Source organism: Pogona vitticeps, chromosome 12, assembly GCF_051106095.1.
Source record: "Pogona vitticeps strain Pit_001003342236 chromosome 12, PviZW2.1, whole genome shotgun sequence".
NCBI classification, from domain to species: domain Eukaryota; kingdom Metazoa; phylum Chordata; class Lepidosauria; order Squamata; family Agamidae; genus Pogona; species Pogona vitticeps.
In genome coordinates, this window is record NC_135794.1 from 11,253,355 (window position 1) to 11,275,722 (window position 22,368).

The 22,368-nt window shown below is 41.1% G+C and overlaps 1 protein-coding gene across 1 annotated transcript in view; it reads right to left on the reverse strand.

The window, feature by feature from the left end:
• Window positions 1-22,368, reverse strand: part of CTDSPL2 (CTD small phosphatase like 2) — a 69,879-nt gene that overhangs the window by 23,289 nt on the left and 24,222 nt on the right. The window contains exons 2-5 of the mRNA XM_020812190.3: window positions 10,410-10,618; window positions 5,165-5,303; window positions 2,891-3,040; window positions 2,374-2,586 (exon numbers count right to left, since the gene is read on the reverse strand). Coding sequence (XP_020667849.1) covers window positions 2,374-2,586; window positions 2,891-3,040; window positions 5,165-5,303; window positions 10,410-10,595 — 688 coding nt within the window. The 5' untranslated portion in view covers window positions 10,596-10,618. The remainder of the gene's footprint in view (window positions 1-2,373; window positions 2,587-2,890; window positions 3,041-5,164; window positions 5,304-10,409; window positions 10,619-22,368) is intronic.

Below are 22,368 nucleotides of genomic sequence, written 5' to 3' on the forward strand. Positions count from 1 at the left end.
AAAATTATAGTCAACTTCTATGCAAGTCTATGCTACATCTAAAAAACAACTGACAAAAAATACAATTAATTCTTTAAACAATATTCTGAACAGCCAAAGAGAAGTACTTCCCTTAGCCTACATGTTGGGAGCTGGAGAGGCAGGACACACCACACCTAAACAACTATTTGTGCAGGGCAGTTCCTGCTCAGTTAGTGGCTATATATTATTCACTGTATCTTTCTACTCAACAGAAGTACAACTTTGCCTGCAACATGGCCAAATGGAAGTTTGGGGGGGGGGGTTGCTCCCATGGTTAAGGATTACCGAATAAGTATGCAGAGGGTCCTAAGGAAAAAAGTTTAGGTCACCCCATCATCACAGTAATGTGGTGTGCCACCTAAACGCTGCAGTCACACTAGTGCATCTCAACTGTGCAGACTAGTAGAGGATCAATGAAAACTGAAGCATCCTTCAGAATTCAGAGTAGCAAAGGAACGTAAAGGCTTCCTCCAACGTTAAAGCTATGTGCATGAGTTCCAATTCCCAGGGCCAGATGAACTGCATCCAAGGATACTGAAGGAGGCGCAGTGGTTAAAACGCTGTACTGCAGCTAAAACTGTGCTCACGACCTGGGGTTCAAATCCCAGGTAGCCGGCTCAAGGTTGACTCAGCCTTCCATCCTTCCGAGGTCGGTAAAATGAGTACCCAGCTTGCAATGTGTAGCCTGTATAATTAAAAATTGTAAACCGCCCGGAGAGTGCTTGTAGTGCTATGGGGCGGCAATATAAGTCCAATAAATAAATAAATAAATAAATAGTTGAAGAGACTGCAGAACCACTGTCTTATTATTTGCTTGAAATCATACTGAAGTGCCAGATGACTGGAGGAAGGCTAATGTTGTCCCTATTTTCAAAGGTGGCAAAGAGGAGGATCCTGGGAACAACAGATCACTCAGCCTGACATCAATCCCAGAGAGAATTCTGGAGCAGATTATAAAGCAGTCACTTTGCAAGCACACTGAAAACAATGCAGTAATAACGAGAAGCCAACATGGATTTGTCAAGAACAAATTCTGCCAGACTAATCTTATCTCATTCTTTGATCAGGTAACCTCCCTGGTGGATAGTGGGAATGCTTTAGACGCAATATATTTTGAGCTCAGCAAAGTCTTTAACAAAGTGCTCCATGATATTCTGATTAGCAAGATAACTAGGTGTGGGTTGGATAGAACGGTGCCAGGTGGATATACAGTGGGTTACAGAAACTTATTCAGAGAGTACTTATCAGTGGCTCCTTTTCAAAATGGGAAGAGGCAACAAGTGGGGTACCAGATGGCTCAATTCTAGGCTCACCCACATTTTAAATAATGACTTGGATGAGAGAGTTCAGTGAATACTAATCAAATATGCAGATGACAAAACTGGGCGAAACAGATAATACCTTGGAAGACTGGAACAAAATGCAAAAAACTGAATATGAGCCAACGGTGTGATGTGTTATGTTTTGTGATTCTATTGTTGTCACTGTTTAGTTGTTGTAAACTGCCCAGAGTGGCCTTGGCTGCCAGATGGATGGTACAGAAATCATAATTAATTAATTAATTAATTAATTAATTAATTAAATGTCGCTGCAAAAAAGGCAAAAGCTATTTTAGGATGAATTAATGGAAGTATATTCTCCAAATCCCATAAGGCACTAGTTCCCTTCTATTCAGCACTGGTTAGGCCTCATCTTGAGTACTGTGTCCAGTTCTGGACACAACACTTTAAGAAGGATGCCAACAAACTGAAGCAAGTTCAGAGAAGGGCAACAAGGATGATCAGGGAACTGGAAACCAAACCCTATGAGGAAGGATAAAAGAACTGGACATGTTTAGTCTTAAGAAAAGAAAACTATGGGGAGATATGGTAGCACTTTTCAATTGCTTGAAAGGTAGTCATACAGAGGAAAGGCAGAATCTGTTCTTGATCATACCAGAGTGCAGTAATGTAATAATGGGCTCAAGCTACAAGAAGCCAGATTCAGTCTGCATATCAGCAAAAATGTCTTAACTGTTGTGGGTTTTTCGGGCTTCTTGGCCGTGTTCTGAAAGTGGTTCTTCCTAACGTTTCGCCAGTCTCTGTGGCCGGCCATGAAAGCCTTCGCGAATACAATGTCTTAACTGTTAGAGCAGTATGACAATGGAACCAATTATCCCAGGAGGTGATGAGTGCTCCAATGCTAGAGGCATTCAGGAGGAAACTGGACAACTGTCAGATCTGCTTTGATTTGGAGTCTTGCACTGAAAAGGAGCTTGAGCTCGTTGGCCTTATAGGCCCCTTACAATTCACCAATTCTATGATTATATGTACTACAAACAAACAAAAAACAACAACAACAACTGGCCCTCACCAGTGAGAGGTGGCAGATCACGATCAGTAACATCTACTTCTTCCAACCCATTGTTGATTGTTGATTTGACTTGTACTGCTTGGGTAGTGTAAGAAGCTCCATTGGCTGATGCTGCAGTGCTGGTGATGATTTCATCCACCTGTTCCATATCAAGCTGTTTCACTATTTCTTCAGCTTCAAGAGCTTGCCCTGGAGAGTCTGAGCCAGCTGTGCCTGAAATAATTTTTTTCAGTTTATAAGCTGCTATAGTACTTAGATTGAAGAGAGAATTAACATGCACTCTGATTTTCAGATCTAAGATGTTAGAAGAATAAATTACCAAAACATATCCTATCTGACATATTTCCCCCAGTATTAACTTGGATCCCTATATTGAGCAGGAGGTTGAATTCAATGGCCTTATAGGCCCTTTCCAACTCCATTATTTTGTGATCCCGATAGAAGACAATTCGTTCATAGTAACCATTTCTATATTTCATATACATAACAGAAAAATAACACTTAATATTATACTTACCATTTTTATTTGCTGGTGAGAAAAAATTGAAGACCGGAGAAAATATAGTCCCCAGTAACGTAGTCCGTGGAGGGCTACCAGTATTAGGATTATCATCCAATTTTCCATTTTGCCGAACATGCTGGTTCGTCACTTCATAATTTCCAGCTTCTAGGATGCACACATATAATCACAAACAAACAAAAAACCACTTGCAATTTTCCACAGTCTCATTTTTACTACACACATTTGAGAGATACACAAAGATAAAACTAAACATCACTCCCAAATATTAAAGGGCAATGCCTACAAGCCAAAATACACGTGTCTGGTTCAATTCTAATGTATAATTTCAGTTGAATTGTCACATGCATAAGCATGCACACCTCCTGCCCTTTTCTGGCGCATCCTTGAGAGTCTGGAACCTTTCCTACAACTTTGAGCTACTTTGTGTGGAGTTTTCTCCAAATACTAAACTGTAGTTAATTTAAACTACAGTGTATTCAAACAAGCCACCTTCATACATCGTGCCATGAATATGCCTTATTTCAACCTACCATAGTTTGCTGACCATAGTTCAGACTAATCTTATTCTGTAAACAGTTACAGTTCTGTAAACTGTAGACAATCAGACTAATCATAACCTGTTCAAGCTCAGACACATCATGAAACTGTAGCCCATTCAAATGATCACCTCCTTGTAGCTATGCCAGATAAGAGGGGCAGAAGAAGCTAACAAGCCTATTCAAAGAGCGATCATCCATATTTCAGCACTACATGCAAAAGCATCCAGTGTGTGATAGCAGGAATATTTTGTCCATTACAAAGATGTCACTAGACAATATTCTGAATCCACACAAATACACACTTGGTTCAATAAAAACATCTCAGTAGTTCAGAACTCTTCTGACTAGAAAAATAAATCCAATGTGCTTATTTCACAGTAAGTGGCAGGAGATAAATATGAAAAAAAAAACGATCTGGCAAGTTCACTAGGACTGATGTGATGGCCTATAGCTTCCAATGCAAGACACATCATACTTAGCAACCTCTAACTTTGTCAAATTAAGGACAGAAGCAGTTGGCCCCTTCAGAAAGAACTGGTAAGAGCTGTTCAACAGTAGAACAGGTTACCTTGGTAAATGGTGGACTCTCCTGTATTGGAGTCCTTTAAATAGGGGCTGGATGGCCATCTGTAGAGATACTTTAGTGGATTCCTGTAATGGTAGGGGATGGACTAGAACAGTGGTTCTCAAACTTTTACTCATCTTATGTTCCACCAATCACTCTATTCCACTATGAAAGAAACAAAAGCCCAGCTTTTCCAAGAAGGACATTTATATATTTACAGGCATATTGTTACTATATTTATCATTTAGGGTAAGTTGGCGGGACAAGGGAAATGAATGATTAAGAGAAACAGTGAGTGTCCTGAATTACTACAGGCATGCTAAAGGGTCAGATGTGGTCTCTCACAAGCATTGTAGGTAGACTTGGTACGAAATGTTATGTTGCAAAAGGACACAGAGACTAAGGGAGAGTGAATTTTCAATGACTATATCATCTCAGCTATCTCCGTGTCCCGCCAGTGATATATGTATGACTGTTTGAGAACCACTGGACCAGATGACTGCACAATTCTATGTTCTATTTTTTTAAATATTTTATGTATACAGTAGCAGCCTAATTATATCATAATCAATAAAAACTACAATAAAATCTGAAATAAAAGACAGTTGACAAAAATAAGAAATTTAATTTGTGGAAATAAAAGTGCAAGTATGTATGTATGGCTGTTTCTTAACACAATGTACACATTTTCATAAAGAACAGTTTATTAATTCAAGAGAGAATGTGGTTATGCAACAATGCGCCATACTGCAACACTTAGCTCCATTTCCAACACATGATCAGTTGGCACAATCTAAAAAATGAAGTGTTGGAATAGCCCTGAGACAGCAGCTCTAAAAACCTAGCCTACTCATAAGCTCACTCTGTAGTCTTTAGCAAGACTTTTTCTCTAGTTCCAGGTTTCTGTCTCCAAAACATAGTAAACTACTTCAGATGCATACTGTAAAAACTACCTCAGATGCATACTGTTAAGATTCAAGAAAAAGCAAAACACAGCAAAGCATTTACACAATAAAGGCATTATGTACAAAAACCAAAGTGTACTCCAGGCAATGCAGGCTCAGTCCTTCTCTTCCATGAATCCAGTGCCAAGTCTTAATTACTTCAGTGATGCAGAAAGACCAAAGGCCTTGTCTCAATAACTGGGATGGAATATTTACAAACCTCCATTCACTTGACTTTTTCTCCTAATTCGAGAGAGTGGTTTGTTAGGCTTTTCTCCAGTTCGAGGAGTAGATGTAATCAAGTTGTCATCTATATCATGTTCAATTCTACTTCTCTTTGCAGGATGTTCTTTTTCATCCTTAAAAAGGAGAGAATAACCAAATTACAATCAGATACTTATGTAAGATACCAACAAATTGTTCATGGCTATTATTACCATTCTTTACAAATTGTAAAACTGCAAGTATCCACTTCATTTTAATTTTCCTATTTCTTTTTGTAAGGCTTAGTTTTGTATTTAAGAGAAAAATTTTATCATAAGGTCTGAAAGCAGTCCCTAAAGGGCACTCAGTTCCCAGGAAGAGTAGGGCAGGCTGGTTTTGGTTTCCGTATAACTTCAAGTTAAAGTTGGGATCCTGAAAGTCTGCCATTGTATTAAAAGAAAAATATGGATATATAGGGAAATGAAGGAAATTGTTAAGAGAGAAGACAAAAAAAATGCAAATTCATTTCATCTGCATGCTTAAGACCATCGTTTCCTCTAATTTTCTGGAGGCTTCTGGACACAACTGGAAGTAAATAGGTAGCAACACTGGCTCAGCTGTGTGGCCACATGACCACACAGCTTTGAGGGAATGTTGCTTCAGACTATGATGACCCAAATCCTGATGCAGTTAAATTGATGAAAATGCCTAAATTCACAGTGGCAAACTGCTACTAATTAATGAGTCTCCACTTCAATCTCTCACTGCATACCCAAAATAGGGAACATAAGAAACTTGTCCTCTCTTTAAGGGACTCTGTGCATTTCAGTTAAAATACATATTGCTTCATCATCATCTAACTGAATTGTGGAAATTTCTCAATAAGTTTATATTTGGATCAGTGACTGCCTAACTCACTTTGCCGGATCTTATTTGAACATACAGGATGAGTTTATGACCTTGTCAGTATTACAGTGGTTTCACTTCACCTAATCACCAGCAGTATTCCTGTCAGAAACTAAGAAATGAAACTCATTTCCACAAATACAATGAACAGCCACAAATAAATATAAACTTACAAAATTAATTTGTTCAAATGTGATTTATGTGATTGGCTGATCTGTGATGTTTTTGCCCTTGATTCTTTTACTTTCCAGTCCTAAGCAGGTCCACTGACTGCCCATGCTCACAACTATAGCTTTCAATAGACTAGAGCAGAGGTCCGCAACCTCCAGTCCATGGCCCGATATTGGTCTGTGGACTTCCTGGAACTGGGATGTGGAGACAGATCTTCAGCCCCCCCCTTGCACTCGCAGGTGGGCGTGTCATGCTTGCAAGTGCAACAGCGCAACCGCGACACACACCCCTGTACACAACCCCAACCAGTCCGTGGTCCCAAAAAGGTTGGGGACTGCTGGACTAGAGTACTAACCAGAAAGACCCAAACTTCAAACCACCCATTACTGTCAACCCTTGACTTATGAACATCCCTAGATATGAATTTTCGATTTATGAACAGCTCCGTTGGCAAAAACTGGCATCGACTTGCGAACGGAGCTCGACCTACGAACGAGGTTGAGGCTCCGTTCGCAAGTCAATGCCATTTTTTGTGAATGGAGCCATTCGTAAATGGCTCCCTGCAAAAAGGCAGGGAGAAATGGTTGGAAATCTGAATTTCCCATCCTTTCTCCTTGTCTTTTTGCCCTCGGAGCTCTCAAAGGGCTTCCTCCGATGTCGGGGGGAAAGCCTTTTGGTAGCTCCAAAGGTGCCGATCACAGCAGCGGGGACCCCCAGGGAGGTCTCCCAGGGCTTGCCCGCCACCATGGGAGACCTCCCTGGGGGTCCCTGCCACCACGATCGGTGCCTTCAAGAGCTCTCAAAGGGCTTCCTCCAATGCCAGGCGGAAAACCTTTTGAGAGCTCCGAAGGCAAAAAGGAGAGAGAAAGGGTGGGAAATTCAAATTTCTCACCCTTTCTCCCTGCTTTTTTGCCTTCGGAGCTCTCAAAGGACTTTCCCCCCGACATCATAAGAAGCCCTTTGAGAGCTCCAAAGGAAAAAAGGCAGGGAGAAAGGGTGGGAAATTCAAATTTCCAGCCCTTTCTCCCTGCCTTTTTTTCTTCGGAGTTCTCAAAGGGCTTCCTCCGATGTCGGGGGGAAAGTCCTTTGAGAGCTCTGAAGGTGCCTATCGCAGTGACGAGGACCCCCAGAGAGGTCTCCCATGGTGGCGGGCAAGCCTCTTCGTTAACTGAAAGTTCAAATTTCTTGCTTTCCCGCACTTTTTTCCGTTCATAACTCGAATCCAAGTTTGCAAGTCGAGTCCATATTTTCCCTATCAGAGCAGTTCATAAGTCAAAATGTTCGTAACTAGGGCCGTTCATGAGTCGAGGGTTGACTGTACTTGAGACATATAGGACTGCCATTGAGTTAATTTTATTATTTACTTCATTTGTGCTTCTCCTTTCAAGCAAGGAGTTCAAGATACATGGGTCTCCCCTACCCATTTTTATCTCCATATGATCCTGTAGTGTAAGACCTTTTAGACTGATATAGGACCTGGCACAACATGATTACTTGTGAATTTGTGACTGAGCAGGGATCTGAATTGACAGAATTAATCCAACATTCCAGCTTGTACATTCCAGCTTGCATATACACTGGATATAATTACTTGTGCCGTCCTAGAAAGGGACCAATTTTCCCCATAGAAAAGATTATATGGAACACTGCTAGAAGTGGAAATTTGTACAAATGAAATTCACATCTTTAGCTTTGCACTAGTTAATTATCAAATTAGAATTGCAGTGTATTTGACAAAAGGCACACATGGGTAAATTACTGAAGTGCCTTCCTTGCAACTTAAAAGAGAAAACCATTTCTGTCAATCCAATGGGATAACCAGACAGTCTCATGTCTCTGAAGAGGAGTGGGAAACCCAAGAGCTTCTTTGCTGCTGATGCTAATTCTCAATCACTGCCCATGTTGGTTGAAGCTGGGGACAGTTTCAGTCCAACTATATTTGGACATCCAAAGATTTCCTACCCCCATTCTAGAACATAAGCAGGAGCAAAGACTATTGGGTTAAATGATAAACTGTTTTTAGGTATTTTAATTAATTTTTTTACCCCACCTTTCTCCTTGAAAAGGACCTAAGGCAGCTTACAACAGTGAAAGACAGTATTTAAAGTAGAAAATGAGTATACAACAGTGATTAACATAATTAAAAACAATATTTAAAGTTACAAACAATGAGTAAAGAGGCATTGTACATCACTGACAAGCAATATTAAAGCTAAGAACAGTAAATATACAATTTAAAAACAAAAAAATACCACTCTGAGAAATGAAAAACACAAAAATGGAAAACACTAGTAGTACTAAAAATCTAGTCAAAGCAGTAATGCATAACAATTCATCTAAAAAACCACACACAGGTAATTAAATATGTCACTACTTTTCATTTCTTCAAGGTGAGATATTAAGAGGAAACCTTCAACTTGCCTCTTATCACAATGGGAAAAAGAGCCAATCTCTGCAAACAAATGCCTCCTAAATAGCATGTTCCTTTCTAGTGGCAGCATTCAGGCATACTTCAAATGTTAGTATTTGTCATTTACAAGAACAAATGTGGGTTTGCACACTCTTCTGCTCTCCTCTTGCCTTTCCAACAGAAATGAGTAACATTTGACCTAGTCTGCAGCAAACAAGAGCTTATTGGTTTATTCTTGCAAATCAGGATCAAATCCACTAAATTTTCTGTGAAAGCTATTTTTATTCTTGAATCTAGCCAGTATTCTATAATTTGTTTCCCTAAACATCTAAATTGATCTGACGAATTATTGCAGCCTTTGGGCTGAGACATCACATGGGTGAAGTGGAGCCCACTTCTGTTTCTATTCAACAATCCAAGGGAGGTGGTAGAACAACTGAATTTGTGCCTGGAAGTAAATCTCATGCGGATGGGAAAAAATCAAGCTGAAATGTAATCCAGAGGCATACAGAAGTGTGCCTATCTGAAGAGTGATGTGCAACTCTTTTGGATGGCACTGCATGCCCCCAAAGAATCATGAACTCAACAGTGTGGAGGCACAGCTGGTGCTAGTGGCCAAGAATGCCTTTTTTGGGCATAGTATTTATTATTTTCCATGTGCCTTCTACCTAGAAAAAAGAGACCTAACTTCAATATAATGGTTACATCCAGACAGGATTAATGCTGTTTTACAATGAGCTGCCTTTAAAAACAATTCAAAAACTACAACTGGTATAAAATATAGGTATCATATTATTAGTAAAGCTTTCACATTCAGTACACTTTATGTTAATTATATACCAGCTATATTATAGCTTCTGATTTATTTCCAGTCTCAATTTATTGACATTAAGGCCCTGAGTGACTCTGAATTCATTATTTTAAAGACAGCCTGCACTCATAGCACCTAAGCTTCAGAAACTTTGATTTCTGATTTTGTTAGTGGAAATCTGACCAACACAGCGTTTTTGGTCTGGTCCATATATCTTAGCAGGGACGTGGTGGCGCTGCGGGCTAAACCGCAGAAGCCTGTGCTGCAGAGTCAGAAGACCAAGCAGTCATAAGATCGAATCCACGCGACGAAGTGAGCGCCCGTCGCTTGTCCCAGCTCCCGCCAACCTAGCGGTTCGAAAGCATGCAAATGCAAGTAGATAAATAGGGACCACCTCGGTGGGAAGGTAACAGTGTTCCGTGTCTAAGTCGCACTGGCCATGTGACTATGGAAGATTGTCTTCGGACAAAACGCTGGCTCCATGGCTTGGAAACAGGGATGAGCACCACCCCCTAGAGTCGAACACGACTGGACAAAAACTGTCAAGGGGAACCTTTATATATCTTAGCAACTGCTTCCTAGGGAATTTTTCCAAGCCTCATCTCTTATGTCCTTCTGACTAACTTTTAAGACTTATTTTGTAATGCCTTTCATGAATTATTTTATGCTTGCTGATACAGACTATAACAACATAACAGCTCTGTTGCATCAAACCTGCTTAGTCAGCTTTCAAACTACACAGAGGCCGGCCAGATACTTAGAAGACGTCCATAAAGAGGCCCCTCAGCTTATATTCTGCACTGATATATTTATATATTTTTAAACATCTTTATTATGATGTATTCTGGATTAACATATATTTTTATAAACAACAAAAGGAAGGTTTGACCTAAAGGGGATACAAAAATTATAAAAATTAACACAGTCCTGTTATAACACCAGCAGCAGTTGCTGACCACTCACCTTTGCGGTACTACCTTTAATGAACTTTTTTATTGAAGACAACAAGCCAGTTTCATTCTTCTGAGGCTTTCCTCCGCCAACAGGTAAGCTCTCTTCCACCTCTGAATATTTCCTCTTTACCCTCAAAGCACGCTGTGTGTGATTTTGATTTGACTGCTGAGAAGTTTTCCGTGTTCTCAGCCTCATTTTTATTTGTATTACATATAAAACTGTAAGAGAAAAATATCAGAAAAAACATTAAGCCAAAATACTACTAATTTTAGTGTAGTATGTGTGACAAACCCAGACCTACTGGGATCTGCCACACGTTAACTAAGCTGCCACCAACCATTCCCTATAAGAAGTCACACAGACCAGGGATGGATTTTTAACAAATAAAAGAATAAGGTTTATTTAAAACAACACACAGGGAAAATAAAATGATCAGGTGAATAAGATATAGTAACGTGGCTTAGTCTCATTCATACATGCATACAGTTTGGTTCACACAGAACCCTTAACTTGAAGCACAGACCCTGAACCTATCAGTTCTGGCTAACCATACAGACACCTGAACCTATCAGGTTGGTACTGACTGACACACAGTAGTACCCTGTCTGACACACAGACTCCCACACCAGCTTCTTCTTCCCAGCTGCTGCTTCTTCACATCCCAGCGTCTCAACTTCTCCACACACGCATCACATATATATACAGTACAGCCCCTCCTCCTGATGTCCCGCCTTCCACTCCCCATAGGATGGAACTTTCCCTCCAAACCCATGACAGACAGGTAACATCAGTGCTGTATGTAACAGTATGTAGTACTTAATTCAAGAGAAAACTGCTTTAAAGCACTTTGTTTTAAAATACATTGCTTCATTCCCACAAAAGCCACAGCTGGCATCTAGGAACATGAGAAAGTAATATTATAATTAATTAGTTAAAGGACATTCATGCGACTTTTTGTGTTATCCAATCTAGCAGAACATGAGGAATTGTACAATCAAGCTCACATCTTATAATTGGTGAAAGTGAGACCTGACCTACCCTAGATACCCATAATAACCTAACAGATTTTACGTTGTATGTAAGATGTTCAAGGACTGGTTTACCAAGTGAGTTGCACTGGCTGAGTAGGAATTTGAACACAATTGTTCTGAGTTTTGCCTGGCACTTTGCCTATACCAGGGGTCCCCAATCCCTGGTCTGCGGCCCGGTGGTGGTCCGTGGCCTTGGCCACTGAGACAAATCTTCTGCACTGCCCACCCGCACTCCCCCACACAGCCCCTTTGCGCATGTGCATGCACCCATCTTGCAAGCACCCCCTGCCTTTGTGCATATGTGTGTGCGTGTGCATGCCACATGAGCGCCCCCACCACCCGCACATAGACCGCATCTCCCCCAATTGTTCTGTGGTGTCAAAAAGGTTGGGAACCACTGCTCTATACCACACTGGCTACTGGTTTAGAGTGGCAAAGGACAATTTTGGCTCCCGTCCCAACCGTGTTCATAGACCAGTACGTAATGATTCTATAGACATTTAGAGAGATTCATACTAAATGCTTATTATCAGAGGAGGCAAAGCTTTAACCTGTCATCCTGAAAGGGGCTCTGCTGAAGAAATCCTCCCACACCCAGCAGTTTTAGATCATTATAGCTCAGATGCAAATATCCCATTCCTGGGCAAGGTGACTAAGAGAGTGGTATTTTACCAATAGAAGGTATTCTTGGATGAATTTGATTATGTAGACTAATTTTGGTCTGCTTTAGGCCTAGATGCAGCATTTGAAACTGCCAGGTTGCTTTAAATAATTATCTTTCTTGGACAATTTTGACAGTTGGACTAGGTTTGCCACTAGTAGACTATCCTTGACTTTGGTAACTTTGCATACTGCTGAGCAAAGTACCTTCTTGGAACAAGCCAGTGGCTTGGGAGTAGGAGACATAATGGGTATCTTGGTGGATGATATACACCAGAAACATACAAGGAAGCAACATTCCCTATAATTTTCTGCCCCTTGCATGCATGACTCCAGCACATCCTGACTCTGCCTTGCCATGTGGGGTTCTGTCCCGACTGGAACGAAAGGGGCTGAAAACAATCACTGTGGATGCTCACAGTAGGGGGAGCCCTGCACAGACGGGGGCAGGGTCATGCACAGGTGTGCACCTTAGAGGGAACCTTGCAGGGGAATGTATCCCTAGGAGTTCTATTGGACTTCTCTGCAGCTTTTGATACAATCAACCATAGTACAGTGGGGTCTTGACTTGAGAACTTAATCCGTATTGGAAGGCAGTTCTCAAGTCAAAACGTTCTCAGGTCAAATCTGCATTTCCCATAGGAATGCATTGAAAACCATTTGATCCGTATCTGCTCTTTTCCGTCCATGGAAACTAATGGGAAGCTGCTATTCCGCCTTTGACCACTAGAGGGGGATATTTTGTTTCTTTTTTTCTTAGGTCAAGAAAGGTTCAGGGAAGGCAGGGAAAATACAGTCCAGGCAGGACAGTACCAGGCAGTCCGAAGACTGTCTCCCAATCCACTCTCCAAACGCTGGGAGGAGTGAGGAAGCAGACAGGCACCCTTTTCACTGGCCAACAGTTAACTGAAAGTTCACATTTTGCACTTTCCCTGCCTCCCATGTGGTTTTTTTAGTTCTTAACTCAAATCTAAGTACTTAAGTCAAGTCAATATTTTCCTATGAGAGCGGTTCTTAAGTCAAAATGTTCTTAACTCAAGCCGTTCTTAAGTCAAGACTCCACTGTATCCTTTTGGGCTGGGACTTGGGGGCACTGTTTTACAATGGCTCTGCTTTTTTCACCTTGATCAAGTTCAAATCTCCAGGGCTACAGAAACTGCATCGAAAAGTACCAAAGGAATTGGCTGAAATCTCAGAACCACTGTCCATTATTTTCTTGAAATCATGGCAAATGGGTGATGTGCCAGACAATTAGAGAAAGCCTAATGTTGTCCCTGGTCTAGTCAGCCTGAGATCAATCCCAGGGAAAATTCTGGAACAGACCATAAAACAGTCACTGTGCAAACACCAAGAAAACAACGCAACAATAACTAGAAGCCAACATGGATTTGTCAACAACACATTCTGCCAGACTAATCAGATCTTATTTTTTTAATTGGATAACCTCCCTGATAGAGGGAAAGCTGTAGACAAAGTATACTGTGACTTCAGCAAAGCTTTTGAGAAAGTGCCCCATGATACCCTGATTAGCAAACTAACTAGGTGTGGGCTGGATAAAGCAAATGTCAGGTGGATACACAATTGTCTAGAGAATCGTACTCTGAGGGTGATGATTAATAGCTTCTTGTCCAACTGGGAGGAGACAACAAGTGGGGTACCCCAAGGCTCAGTCCTGGGCTTTTCAACATTTTTATTAATGAACTGGATCAAGGGGTGGCTGATGGTCGGATTCTAAAAGATCTCCTGTATGGAGAATTAGTGCAGGGAAATTGTCCCAGAGGGAAACCACAGCTGTGATGCAAGGGTATCTGCAAGCGGGATCTGAAGGCCTTAGGAATGGACCTCAACAGATGGGAAACCTTGACATCTGAGCATTCAGCCTGGAAGCAGGCGGTGCATCATGGCCTCTCCCATTTTGAAGAGACACTTGTCCAGCAGGACGAGGCCAAGAGGCAGTTCTGAAACCAGCAAAATCAGGGAGCTCTACAGGGGACAGATTGTATTTCTCTTCAGAGTGGAAGGGATTGTCACTCTCGAATTGGCCTTCTTAGCCACACTAGATGCTGTTCCAAGTCCTCCATACAGAGTATGTTACCATAGCCTCTTGAGACTGAAGGTTGCCTAATCGGGATCAAGGGGTACAAGGAATGCTTGCCAAATCTGCGGATGACATAAAATTGGGTGGAATAGCTCATATCCTGGAAGACAGAAACAAAATTCAAATAATCTTGATAGCCTGGAACACTGGGCTGAAAACAACAAAATTGAATTTAACAAGGATAAGTACAAACTACTGTACTTTGGCCCCTTCATGGATTGCTGCCTTGTCGTGGCAAAGGGGCTTGAGTAACTCAGAGAAGTTATGGGCTATACCGTGCACGGACACCCAAGACGGACAGGACATAGTGGAGAGTTCCGACTAAACGCAATCCACCTGGAGTAGGAACTGGCAATGCCACTCCAGTATCTTTGCCGAGAACGCCCCATGGTCAGAAACAAAAGGCTAAAAGATATGACGCTGGAAGATGGGACCCTCAGGTCAAAAGGCGTCCAACATGCTACTGAGGAAGAGCGGAGGACAAGTACAAGTAGCTCCAGAGCTGATGAAGTGGATGGGCCAAAGCCGAAAGGACGCTCAGCTGTGGACGTGCCTGGAAGTGAAAGGAAAGTCCGATGCTGGAAAGAAAAATACTGCATAGGAACCTCGAATGTAAGATCTATGAACCTTGGGAAGCTGGAGGTGGTCAAACAGGAGATGGCAAGAATAAACATCGACATCCTGGGCATCAGTGAACTAAAATGGACAGGAATGGGTGAATTCAGCTCAGATGATTATCATATCTACTACTGTGGGCAAGAATCCCGTATAAGAAATGGAGTAGCCTTCATAGTCAACAAAAGAGTGGAAAAAGCTGTAATGGGATACAATCTCAAAAATGATAGAATGATGTCAATACGAATCCAAGGCAGACCTTTCAACATCACAATAATCCAAGTTTATGCACCAACCACCATTGCTGAGGAGACTGAAATTGAACAATTTTATGAAGATTTACAACACCTTCTAGAACTGACACCAAGAAAGATGTTCTTCTCATTCTAGGGGACTGGAATGCTAAAGTAGGGAGCCAAGAGATAAAAGGAACAACAGGGAAGTTTGGCCTTGGAGTTCAGAACGAAGCAGGAAAAAGGCTAATAGAGTTTTGTCAAGAGAATAAGCTGGTCATCACAAACACTCTTTTCCAACAACACAAGAGGCGACTCTATACATGGAAATCACCAGATGGGCAATATCGAAATCAGATTGATTATATTCTCTGCAGCCAAAGATGGAGAAGCTCTTTACAGTCAGCAAAAACAAGACCTGGAGCTGACTGCGGCTCTGATCATCAGCTTCTCATAGCAAAATTCAAGCTTAGACTGAAGAGAGTAGGAAAAACCACTGGGCCACTCAGGTATAATCTAAACCAAATCCCTTATGAATACACAGTGGAAGTAAAGAACAGATTTAAGGAACTAGATTTGGTGGACAGAGTGCCTGAAGAACTTTGGATAGAGGCACGTAACATTGCCCAGGAGGCAGCAACAAAAACCATCCCAGAGAAAAGGAAATGCAAGAAAGCAAAGTGGCTGTCCAATGAGGCCTTAGAAATAGCAGAGAGGAGAAGGCAAGCTAAATGCAAGTGAGATAGGGAAAGTTACAGAAAATTGAATGCAGACTTCCAAAGAATAGCAAGGAGAGACAAGAGGGCCTTCTTAAATGAACAATGCAAAGAAATAGAGGAAAACAACAGAAAAGGAAAAACCAGAAATCTGTACAGGAAAATTGGAGATATTAGAGGAAAATTTTGCGCAAAGATGAACATGATAAAGGACAAAAATGGGAGGGACCTAACAGAAGCAGAAGACGTCAAGAAGAGGTGGCAAGAATACACAGAGGAATTATATCAGAAAGATTTGGATATCCTGGACAACCCAGACAATGTAGTTGCTGACCTTGAGCCAGACATCCTGGAGAGTGAAGTCAAGTGGGCCTTAGAAAGCCTGGCTAACAACAAGGCTAGTGGAGGTGATGGCATTCCAGTTGAACTATTTAAAATCTTGAAAGATGATGCTGTTAAGGTGCTACATTCAATATGCCAGCAAGTTTGGAAAACCCAACAGTGGCCAGAGGATTGGAAAAGATCAGTCTACATCCCAATCCCAAAGAAAGGCAGTGCCAAAGAATGCTCCAACTACCATACAATTGCACTCATTTCCCACGCCAGCAAGGTTATGCTCAAAATCCTACAAGGTAGGCTTCAGCAGTATGTGGACCGAGAACTCCCAGAAGTACAAGCTGGATTCCGAAGAGGCAGAGGAACTAGAGACCAAATTGCCAACTTGCGCTGGATTATGGAGAAAGCCAGAGAGTTCCAGAAAGATATCTACTTCTGCCCGCCCAAAGGTAATCCCCCCCCCCCCGTCTGCAAAGACAGTGGGGCGAGAGGATTCCCTTTGGACTGTTTGTCCTATACGTTTGCCTCTTCATTGCAAAGTGGTACAGTGAATTCTAGGTATTGTGAGATCAAAAGCATTTTCCTCAGCTAGACATTGATCTTTGCTGGGCTGCTAAGCTTCTAAGCACCAAATCAGGAACTGACAAAGGGCACTGTTTCCTGCACCACATAAAATCATGGAAAACAGGTACCATCATCTGTCTAGGATGCAGAATTGTATTAGCAGATTGTTTTAAAATGTTTAAAATTGTTTTCAGCCTGTAACCAATACTACGTTCTTTTAATGAAAGCACACTATAATCACTTTAACAAATAAAATAAAGTGCACAGCAACAGAGAAATGTGGAAAACAAAAGTCTTTCCTATTTTACAATGTAGATAGAGAGATTACTTACCTGTAACTCTGGTTCTTCGAGTGGTCATCTGTGAATTCATACTAATGGGTTTTAGTGCACTTGTGCAAAGAACCTTGGAATATTCTAGAGCTCAAAACACATGTTAAGACCTCCCTCACATCACGCTTGGCTCCGCCCACGGCACCAAGTGCCTCATTTCCAAAGAACAGCCTGTCACTGCCCAGCATGCAATAAAAAGGCATACATGTTGGACAGAGGGGAGGATACGCGAGAAGTGTGAATTCACAGATAACCATTCGAAGAACCAGAGTTACAGGTAAGTAACCTCTCTTTCTTCTTCGTGGTCACTGTGAATGCACACTAATGGGTAACTAGCAAGCTGGCTTACCAGGAGGTGGGATGTCACGACAAAGCGGAAGCCAGTACTGGACCGATAAAAGAGGTGTCAGCCTTAGCACGGATGTCCAGTCGACAGTGTGTTGCAAATGTAAATGGCGTGGCCCATATGGCTGCCTTGCAAATATCAGTCAGCTCAACCCCTCTGAGGAAGGCCGTGGAAGTTGCAATGGCTCTGGCAGAGTGAGTTCTCACCATGAGTGGTAAGGGTGTCTGGACATGGTCATAAGCCAGATGAATCGTTGATACAATCCACTTAGAGACTGTTTGAGAGGTGACTGACGAGCCTCTGGAATGACCGTGACAGGTGATGAAGAATATTTTGGATTTGCAGAAGGAAGTGGAATGTGAAACATAATAGGCCAGTGTATGTCTGACATCCAGAGAATGCAATGATCGTTCTAACTCAGACAGAGGTGAAGGGAAGAACGTAGGTAGAATAACTGGTCCATTTAGGTGAAAATGAGAAACCACCTTAGGTAGGAAAATAAGGCCAGGATAAAGCATGACCTTGTCAGGATGAAATTGGAGGAAAGGTGGATCACAACTGTGAAGGACAGACATACTTTCGAACACGTAGCCATTGATGCAAGCTCACCTAGGGAACAATGGACTTTGACATTGTTCCCTTGTCTCACAGGGATATTGCAGGAGGTGGTGGACACCTTGTCTCCAGTGGAGGCCACTCAGTACAAAACAGTGAAGACAGCTATACTACATACTCTCAACTTGACTGAGGAGGCTTAGAGGAAAAGGTTCAGAGAAATGAGAATGAAAGCTGGGACATCCGTGTCTGTTGACGCAAAGAATTAAAGCTAACTTGATACGTTGGTTAAGGCCTGAAGAGAAGTTTAAAGAGCAAATACTAGAAATACTGGTAATGGAATAATTAATAACGACGTTGGGAGGCAATCTGCAAAACTGAGTGGAAAAGAACCACCCTAAGAAGTTAGAGGAGGCAATCCGCCTAGTGGAAGATTTTTGCAGTGCTGAAGATTTTGGAAAATACAGCCCCATCCCCTTCACAGAGAGAAACAAAGAGCGAGAGAAGATGGTGGCAAGCAGCAGTCCAGGTGCAACACCGAAAGGAGCCCTCAGCCCTAACAACATAGTGAAACGGAGAGGGTGTGGATTCGAACCAATGGGACCTAAGCCTGTGAGACCCATCACCTTCAACCATAGGCTGTTCAAAAATGGCAGCAGTTGGAGAAGAGGACAAGACGGCTGGCCCGTTTGTTTAGAGTGTGGCATGGAGGGCCATGTGCGCCGCAAGTGCCCAGGAACATATTGTTCCTGAGTAGGACAGACCCAGAAGACAATGCAGGTCCAAGGCTCGGAACGGAATAGTTGGGAGGTGGTGGCTTGGGTAAATGGGGAAAGGAAAAAGGCGTTGGAGGATATGGGGTGTGGTAAGACTTTCATACACAGTCTAAAGGGTACGGTATTGGAAGAGAGCCTATATGTGAAATGTATCCATTGGAATTCAAAGTCATATAAAATGGCATGGGCAGACATTGAGATAAAAGAAGAACGTAGGAGATGGAAAGTGGGAGTAGTGCCAGGATTGTCAAGAGAGATGTTATTAAGACGAGATTGGGTAGGGGCCCACAAGTTACTACAATTGAAAGAGGGTTTGCAAGGGGAATGCGGGGAACCAGGAAATGGAAGTGATTTTTTAAAAAGTTGTTGATTATTTTTAAGACATACCTATATAAAAACAAACAAAAACCTATAAGTCAATCAAAGAAATATATAAGACAGACACAACATATAGGTGGGGAGGTATTTTCCATACAGACTTATCCATTATATACTTTTGACTACAGTAGATCTTATACCCTATTTTCCAGACTACCTCATGTTATATACCCATATTATATTTCTTACTGTATCTCTATTTCAAAATATCTAAATTAATATCTAACATTCTAAATTTGTAATAATTTTATAAATCCTTTCACCTGCATTATCATCTATCCAATACTCATCACAAGCATTCCTAATTCTATCTTTAAGATTGCTTATCCACCAATAATGGTTGCCATTGCAGCCCTCTGCTGGACCGCTGCACCAGCAGAAGAGAGTGCCAAAATCTGGGATCAGAGGACGGGTAAGTAATTCTCTATGGCAACTTATGGCTCGTGTGCCCACAGAGGGGGCTCTGTGTGCCAGCTGTGGCACGCGTGCCATAGGTTTGCCATCACTGGTCTATGTCTATTTATAAGGCTTAGAACATGAGGCACATACAACTGAAAAGTGCAGTGTGCAGGCTGTGTATGACCCCAGGGGCTGAAAAATATCGTTCTTACCAGTGTGATCTTCATTTTTTATTTTTAAAACACTGAATTAAAAACTCCCCCTTTGCCCTAAACATGGTGCAGGAAACAATTCTGCAATGATTTGCCTCTCTCAGTACCCAGTCACATCCTTCCTCTGCAATTCAGTATTTTTAAAACTTTTTTTGCCAGTAGAAAGAATGAGGATCTTTTAAAAAGAATTTTTGATTGTTTTAGAGTTGGTTGGGATGTGTTTCTCGAAGTTTCTTATTAGTTGTACAGTAGCTATTAGGCTATGAGGCCGCCACATCAGGCGGCAGATACTTGCAGTCATCAGTCACTCTCCAGCATTTGTCTCTTGCTGGAGAGGAAAGTTGTATATGCCTCATGTTCTCTATTCCCTAAACTAAAATGCTATCCTTAGGTGCATCAGGGGACATTCTCCTGTTGGCAGTACTAAAGATTCAATCATTAATCCAATTAATTTCTGCTCAAGGAATGGAGAGCTATCTTGTCCTTTGCTAGTGCAGTGGACAGTGTTGAACATGGACTCAGCAGATCTGGATTCAAATTTCCTCTCTGCCATGGAAACATATGGGAGGTTGCACTGGTTATGTCACCTCTTAAGTATCTCACATAGGTTAGAAACATTGGCAGGGTTGTCATAAGTTAGACTTGACTTTACAACACATCACACATAAAACTAATACTGCTAAATGAGGGATAGTATGTCTTCTCTCCAGAGAAAAATAGAGCTAAGCACAGAAATATAGGATACAACTCCTTGCCATTTATCCCTTTTAATTAAAAAAATATTAGCATGACATAAAATTGTTTCCTAGAAGAAACTGCAAACATTAGCATGGGATAAAATATTTGCACTATCTATCATCTTTATGCCCAATTCTTGGCCATCCCCTTTCAGTGATAAGGCAACTCAATGTATGGGATGGAAAGAAAAAGAGAGTGTTTCACAAAGAGTTGCCAGTTTTGAAGGAACAACTGAAGACAGCTAATAGAGATGAAATCCCAGGTCTCCAAATGGTATAGGTCAGGATACATTCGCACAGATGTCTCAGTGTGAAAATGTACTCCCGAGATCCCTCACTAAATTTGAATCATTTTGTGTCACACCCATTAATGCTACTGAAGTCCAGGTCTTCAATATTTATAACCAGCTGATAGAGGAAAGATATAGCGAGAACATTAGGTTTAAGTTAGCTTGGGATTCGGACCTAAGCTTCTCCTCCTCAGACTCCCAGTAGAACTGTATTTGGACTTCATCATTTAAATCCCTCTCTGCATAGTTAAAGGAATGTGTTCCCAAAAGTCTTCCCTACTATGCTAAAAATGCATAATAAACACATCTTTCCCTGTGTTTAAAGAAGATGTGATGATTCTTCTTACATATACTGTATAGCTTATGTGTCCAGCAGTATCTTGCTTCTAGAAAGAAGTTCATAATATGCTCCCACTAATGAAAGGTGAGCCAATTAAATGTTGTAATGAACTGTTACTATTTTTAATTTTCACTGATAATAACAGAAACTACATTAAAATTTTATTTCCATTCTTCAGACCACCACATGCCTTGAAATTGTCATATGCTAGAAAACATTACAAAGTCTAAGTATGCACAGGTACCTTGATAGGCTTTGGTCCATCATACTATGAGAGAAACTGACATATAAAATAAGGCTGCAAACGGAGTTTAAAAGCAATACATTCACGGCTGTGTTGTATCTATTCATCTGTTTGCAAAGATTATCACATGGTCCACCTGTATATGAAATGTTAAAGGAGTGATTTTTGACAGATGGATTTTCTTCCTTTTTGGCTGACTCCATGTTTTCCATAAGAGTAAACTTTATTTTTGTGAATGATTATTTAGATATGGACTATCTGTTTCATTTTACCTGTTTTCCCATTCCTGCATTTTTCTCAGCTGAAGGGCTATTTAATAAAGGTTAATAAATTACAATTTGCTTTAAAATTAAGTAAAAATTTTATTGGGATTAGTTGTGCAAACAAGCAGCACAATTCTACATTCATTTACCCAGGAACATATCCCAATGAATTCAGTAAGGTTTAATGAAAGCTCTGTACTATTAGTGCCTTAAAAATGTCAGCAGAACCTGAATAGTTCTTGCTGGGTTATGAACAACTGTTTCTGAGAAAACTAACCCCTCTAGATTTATAATCCATGGCACTGGACATACAGCAGCTCATTTTTAGATATGTATTCCTCTTCTTACAAAGCTTGTGCAGTGCCCTTAGATTGCTGAAAGTTTCCTAAATGTCTGTCCCTTTAAAAACTTTTTAGGGGACATCATGACCAAAACAATAATTTTACTAGCATTTTAAAATGCTCATCGCAGACATATTTATAATTTTAAATATAGCAAACAACTTTAAATAAGTAAAAATATTTCACTGACTTTATTTTTTATGGTTTCTAATCATCCAAATTATGTTTTTTAAATGCTATGCTATTTATAGTACATATCCTTATTATAACACTTAGTGGCAAAAATTCTGATGAGCAGGGTCTACCTGCACAACAGGACTCATCAGCAGCAGCTTGTCATCTATTACAGACTTCCTTTTGGAATTTCAGGGTACATGTGACTTTGTCTCATTGTGTAGGAGTCATGCGTACCCTGAAATCACTACTACTACTACTACTACTACTACTACTACTACTACTACTACTACTACTACTACTACTACTAATAATAATAATAATAATA